Here is a 6,626-nt window from a genome sequence, read left to right on the forward strand (position 1 = left end):
CTCCATCCCTCCCTCCCTCCCTCCATTCATCCATCCCTCTATCCATCCATCCATCCATCCTACGTCTCTCCCGTTTTTTATCCGTTTTACTCCTGAAATGTCACCGAACTGAAACAGCTTCCTCTGTGGAAAAGTTGCCACATGGAGACTAATTAAACTCGACTTTCCGTGTCCTTCAGCGCGCCACCGGCAAACTGACAACACCGATATGTCACGACTGAGGCGCAATAATTTCCATCGCCATCATCCTCGAATATATATCACAATCCGTCCTCCTCATCACATCACACACACACACACGCGCACACACACACACTGCAGATCCACTGGTATCTCTGTCCCCCCTTCCCTCACTGGGTCTCTCTCCCTTGGCCTATCACCATGACGATAGGAGCCGGTATCATGGATACAGTCACTAGGCAACGAGCAGCATCAGCAGCAGCAGCAGGAACAGAAAAAACGGCGGCGTCCTGAGAAAGCTTTAGCGTAGCAACACCAAAAAAAAAACACAACTTTTTTTCCACCTGCATGCAACGGCTTACTTTGAAGACGACATGTTGATACATCAGAAGATTCATTTTATTTCACTCAGCTCTGGAATGCTATATTTAGATTGTCAAAGACTGCACACCATCCTTGATGAGGCTGAAATGGGTTCAGTGTGTGGCTACGACAAATGAAGCTGCCAGAATTATGCAGACAATCCAAAGAAAGTGCAGGAAACCCGAGGCTGGAGGAACACAAATTATTACTGGAGTTCAATATTAAAGCAAATAAAAATGAGAGGATTTATGAACATCAAGACAGAACTGCATGTGCCAAGGACAGCTAAATGATTCACAGCTAAATGCAGAACATTTCTTTCAGTAAGACCAAAACATTTTTGGTTTTTACCGCCATAATTTTAGTTTGCATTATGCATATGTTGGTGTTATTATGACATATATTTTGAAAGGTTCCAAGTAGGAAGTAGTATCAAGCATGATGGTTCTGCTGGGGCACCAGAAGATGCACCACAGGGTGAAGCATGGAAACAGCAAGTGGCAGTAGAAAAGACCAAAACACTTTAATTAATCTGTTTTAATGATTTAATTTCACCTCTAATGAAGAGTCAACCAGTGAGGCATGTTTATATGTTTTTATATCATTTCTTATGTCTTTATTGCACCATCTCATTTAAGTTTATACTGCATTTTAGTTTGATGGCGGTGTCAGTGTTGGAAACAAGGCGGTGCTGTAAAAATTTACATCTCACATTAAAGCTGATTTTGTACCATCAGTGAAAACAACTATTGACTTTAAGAAGAGCTGGAAGTGATACTGGGTATCAGTATCAACGTATGCTAAGGTTTTCAAAAGAAACAGTTTCAGAACCTCAAATGTGTTCATTCATACCATTCAGTTTAAAATCTGTTCATTAGCTTCTATTACAAATACAAGCAAAAATTAGTCAATATTTCAACATGTCGACAAAACACAATAAATTTGTTCACACGATTATTAATAAATATGCATCTTCCTTCTACTTCCTGTCGTCGTCTTCTTCGTCTTTTCCGCCAGTAGTAACATCCGGTTGTTGATCATGTGACTCATGATGTGAAAAAAAAAATGTTTCAATTGCAGTTTTGTGAAATACACTGATTTGGATATAGCGGAAAATCTTTATAATGAAAAACGTGAGTTTTTATTTTAAATTGCTGCGTTTCCATTAAGCAGATTTATTTCCAGATTTCCTATTTGCACAGTTATATTGTCAGCAATGAAAATCACAAAGACGAATGTAATCCAGTGCTGCTTTACTCTTCCTTGGCTGTTATGTTTTACGTTAACTTGCAGCTCTGTGGAAATATTTCAACACAAAAAGGTAAGCTGTAAAAATACAGCTGGCAAGTTCAACCGGAGTGGGAAGCTGTTTTAAATGAAAACTAAAGGACTTTACAGTTTTTTTTATCTTTGTGTTGATTCTTACTCAAGCCTATCATGCTGTGAAAAGGTCTTTCCTCTCAATCAGGATAAAAGCTGCAGTATCAGTCTCTACCAAGGCTAACATTATACAAGTTTATACTTCACATGACATAAATCAGCATTAAAAGCCTGAAATATGTCAAAACAGGCATCAAAAATAAGAATTAATAATAAACGGATCATCAAGGAGTTTGTGGTGAGTCATCAGTCTCAGCTAATAGTTGTTGTTAAAGTGTGCAGCATTATAACATGCATTACACATCATAGATCTGATTGTTCTTAAAGGGCCGGTTCAGCCAGAACGTATCGATAAAACTGATTAAACCATTAAAATATTAATAAATATTTGCACTAATGCATATGATATAAATGTGACTTTATTTCTCGCCATATCAATCACGGCTGAGGCAGCAGTCAGTTAAACCCAAAATTTTGGATCAATTTTGAAAAACATTTGCAAGAAAATTAGAAAAAATGTGGGGATCTGTTGATTTTGTGTGAATTTTGCAGATTTGTGAAAAACTGGAGGGACTTATTGGTAAAATTTGAAGTCCAGACGGCCACATAAACAGCAACGGTGGGCCACATCTGGCCTCTGGGCCTTGAGTTTGACACCCAGGTCAAAGGTCAACAAAGTGATTGTTTTAATCTGAATGGTATTAAAAAGATAACAAGGCCCAGTTGATTAGTTAGCTTGTTGCTAACCGCTATCTCCACTTATTCTGATACAGGAGTAGAAATCGAATCAATCAAGTTTTTTTGTACACATTTCAGCAACACGTGCTTTACATAAAAAAAACTAAAATTATTATGAAAAATCACCTTTTTTTTAGCTTTATATCATTTAATAATGTTGTTCCCTGACCTATCGGAGTGTTGCTTTGACACATTGAGCCGCACCTCGCCCACACGAATCCTTCAGACTAGCGGCAGCAGCAATTAGCAAACACCTAGTGGAACTTATCATACAAATGCAACGCTCCTATAAATAGTTGTAAACGGCATCATGGAGAAGCTTAGTTTGAATAAAGTGCTGAAGAGGGAGTGTTGGAAAGGGTAGGGGGCTCTTAAAGAGACAGTGTCCAATTTCAAGATGTCAGGTACGACAGTAATTAAATGTTACATATTACCCAACAGAAGAGTTGCACTGGTAAATAATACCATTTTGGCCACTGACAGGTAAACTGTGAAGGGACATCGTTTTGTTTACCTGCACTGGGTCAAAAAAACAATTAGAAAATTCCTGTCTTGTGAATATAAGATAGAAACAAGGATAATGGCAGATGATTACTAATACAGTTGTTTACGCTTCAATCAATAAATGCTCCATTTATGTTTCAAAATGCAATCAAACACAATTATTATGTTCTGCTTAGCAGCATAGCTGCCCCACTTAAAGTAATTGAAGTGGTGAAGTTGTGTGTTTGATGAAAGGGGAATTTTATTTGTTTTTGAGGCTCTGAGTCATGGCAGTGATGTATTTACAGACCAAAAAGCCGAAGAAATTGTATTTTTTTCATCATCGTCATAATAAATAATAAAATTACAAGCCTAGTGCTCACTGACGAGACAAAATAGAGAAACCAAGTTGAGCACCCACAGGGAATGGCCCACTTTGATAGACATGGAGCTCAGAGATGTGAATGAAACTAATTCAATTTGCAATGAGATGGCACAAAATGGCATTAGAAGTGGCATGATGAGATGAGCTGTGTGTTAAAGGAAGGTCTGACAGCATGTAGACTCGTTACCACCACTTGACAGGGTTTGATAGGGGTGGAAATTTGGGCATGCATGAAGCTAGGCAGTTCAAATGACCTGCATCTTTTTTACACTGCAGTAAGGGATGAAATGATCTGTGTATTCATTTGATAAAATGTCAGGTTGCTCTTATCTGTTTGTCTGTTATGGTGGGAAACTGAACAGCCACCAAAAGTCAAATCACCAACGAACTGGCATCGGTTTTCTTCTATACTCTGCAAAGGAGTCTAGGAATGATTCAAAGAGCAAAATATTGACTTTTCAGTGTCTGCTTTATCTGCAAACATCCAAAGACTCAATAATGATTGCATAATTTCAGTTCACTTATTGATACAGTGCCAATTCTCAGCAGTTTGTGCCAATATGCTGGAACAAGGGATGCACCGATCCATTTCTTCCACTTCCGGTACTGGTACCGATATCTGAGGTTTAGCATCAGATGATACAGAAAAACAGTGATGAACTTACTTAAAATGTTTTGTCTAAAGCCATAAATGTAATAAATTGCTAATTTATTTGATAACTCTGCACCTTTTCTCCACAATATCATAGAAAACAGGCCTATGCTTGAAATCAACCCTATTTTAGAGAGATATAAGTGTAAAGATGGCAGATATCACAAGAACATAAAAGTCAAATTTTCTCAGCAGAACATCATGTACTAAAACCATAAAGCCAAAGAAATAATATACACACAGAAATAGATGGAGCACATTATCAAGATCTGCATGTCTTAATAACTGAATGCAGGCAGCCTCAGCTGCTCTCAGTTTATATGACCACAAAAGACAAATCTCACATTCAAGTGTTTGCAAATCATACAATCTAAGGCAATTAGTGGCGCTTGCACAGCCCTGCTGAGAAGGAAACAGATTAAAAGAGTCATCTTATGAGCAGCGCGTTGAATATGTTGCACTGAAGATTAGAATTAAATATTCTCTTTGAGTAAAACCCAGGCTGGTTTCATGTGAATTGTAAGTCAGAGAGGACTGGGCAACAAATTATACCATGCAATGAAACAGGAAGCATTAAGTCCAGAAAAGAAAAAAGATAATAAACCATTAAACCGGAGGGTGAAAAAAAAAAAAAAAAAAAAAAAAGCCTGTGCCATTACAAGCTTGTAACAAGTGTGACAGATTGGTATGGCTAAAATGTGTGCTAAATAGGATAATAAGCTGTACTACCTTAGGGTAGAGGATTTAACAGGTGTGTGTGTGTGTGTGTGTGTGTGTGTGTGTGTGTGTGTGTGACACACACAGAGAGAAAGAGACATAATGTTTGAAACGATGATTCCATGACGGCAGAACAGTTACATGTCAAAGTATACGACACTGCATCATATGATAGATAGATAGATAGATAGATAGATAGATAGATAGATAGATAGATAGATAGATAGATAGATATTTAAAATATGAACATATAATGAAGAAAAAGTATCAATTTTAGGTTATTTTAGTGAGCTAATTTACTAAAAATGCTCATTTATTTTACCAATTTTTCACCTTCTTCATTACATTGTATTTTATGAACCAAATTAAAAAACATGTCTTCTATTCCTTCCTAATATTTTCTAATGGATTCAAATCCAGAATTAAACTTGTGGTATAATATTTTTTTAACTACAATCGCGATGAGACGTTGGGGAAATGATAATCTGTCTCACTAATCAGATGATCCATTCAGGGATCCCCAGCGCTAACAGGCTGAATGAGAAATACTGCAGCAGGTTTGTGTCACTCTGTTGGTGCCTTACGTGGTAACGCGGAGTAGTTATCCATCTGGCAGGATGCTGCTGGTGAATCCGCTTCTTGGGAAAATCTCTTTATTTACTGGTCCCTGTGGATTCTGCAGCATCGAACGGGGATCAGTCGAACCGGTCCAAAACCGGGACAGGTACCCGCGCAAGCAGCGGCCAGAGAACGGATGAGACGAGCGCATCTGGTCCCACGCTCATTTTTAGGAAGATTTAAATCCACTTCAGCAGCTTTCACACAAAGACAGCGCGGTGCCTCCAGTTAGTTACTAGATGTCCTCGGTCCAAAAGAGAAGAAGAGCAAGATGCGGGCACACCCCGCAGAAAGAGAGAGACCTGCGGCGTGAGGATGTGAATGATCGGACCCGTGACCGACCGGAGAGCAGAGGCGTTTTCTCCGCTGCAGGAATAAAAAACAGACCCAACACGTTCAGCAGAAGCGTCTCCTCCCATCTGTCCTCCGTGGAGAGAGGAGAGGGAGAAGAGAGCGAGGCATTGCGAAGAGATGGCTGAAGACGGAACCAGGACTCGCGAGTACGTGCGCTTTGCGCTTGCGCACAAGTTTGTGCTCTTTAATTGTTCGCTGGTTTTGACTTTACGTGAGAGACAAAAGAACAGAAAGAGAGGAAGCAGCTGGTCCCAATACGGGCAGGTATAACAATTATGAGTTCAAGTTCAATCAAAAGGCAGTTGCCATGTTTTTTGTTTTTGTTTGAGAAGCTTACCATTTTTATTTGTTTGTTTTTAACTGATGAGATCATGGCAGATTTAAACCTGCCGCATATGTTGCAGAGCCTCTGTTATATATATATTTTTATTTTGTTTTTCTTTTGCTGTAACAGACCATTTATTATATGTATTTGAATGTATTTTTGACACTTTTTGTTATGAAAATAATACAGGTGAAAATGTACACGTTGTTTTATTTGACCAGTTTATGTGTATATTTATTCAACTTTTGTTTTTACTTTATTTATTCTACTTTGAAGATTGCAAGACCTTAACATCAACATTGTCAATGTCTGTGGTTATTCTTTATTTTTATTGTAGTATTGTGATATTTGCCACTGAAGATCCATTATGTATGTTAATGCTATTTGTTTGAAATAAAGTTAAAAAAAAAAGATTAGAGCCTCTGAAAAAA

At 38.2% G+C, this 6,626-nt stretch overlaps 1 protein-coding gene across 11 annotated transcripts in view; it reads right to left on the bottom strand.

The window, feature by feature from the left end:
- LOC106936415 (leucine-rich repeat-containing protein 7) overlaps positions 1-6,256 on the bottom strand; it is a 94,391-nt gene extending 88,135 nt beyond the window's left edge. For 5 of the 11 annotated variants that reach the window (XM_015017404.1, XM_015017403.1, XM_015017401.1 and 2 more), the window contains exon 1: positions 5,483-6,255. In XM_015017404.1, the coding sequence (XP_014872890.1) occupies positions 5,483-5,507 (25 nt within the window). In that variant the 5' untranslated portion in view covers positions 5,508-6,255. Of the gene's footprint in view, positions 1-5,482 lie in introns of all 11 variants that reach the window. The other 6 variants (XM_015017402.1, XM_015017405.1, XM_015017406.1 and 3 more) reach the window with 4 other exon arrangements.
- Positions 6,257-6,626: the final 370 nt, after the last annotated feature.

Source organism: Poecilia latipinna, unplaced genomic scaffold (assembly GCF_001443285.1).
Source record: "Poecilia latipinna isolate Pla-1442-1.1 unplaced genomic scaffold, P_latipinna-1.0 Scaffold2138, whole genome shotgun sequence".
NCBI classification, from domain to species: domain Eukaryota; kingdom Metazoa; phylum Chordata; class Actinopteri; order Cyprinodontiformes; family Poeciliidae; genus Poecilia; species Poecilia latipinna.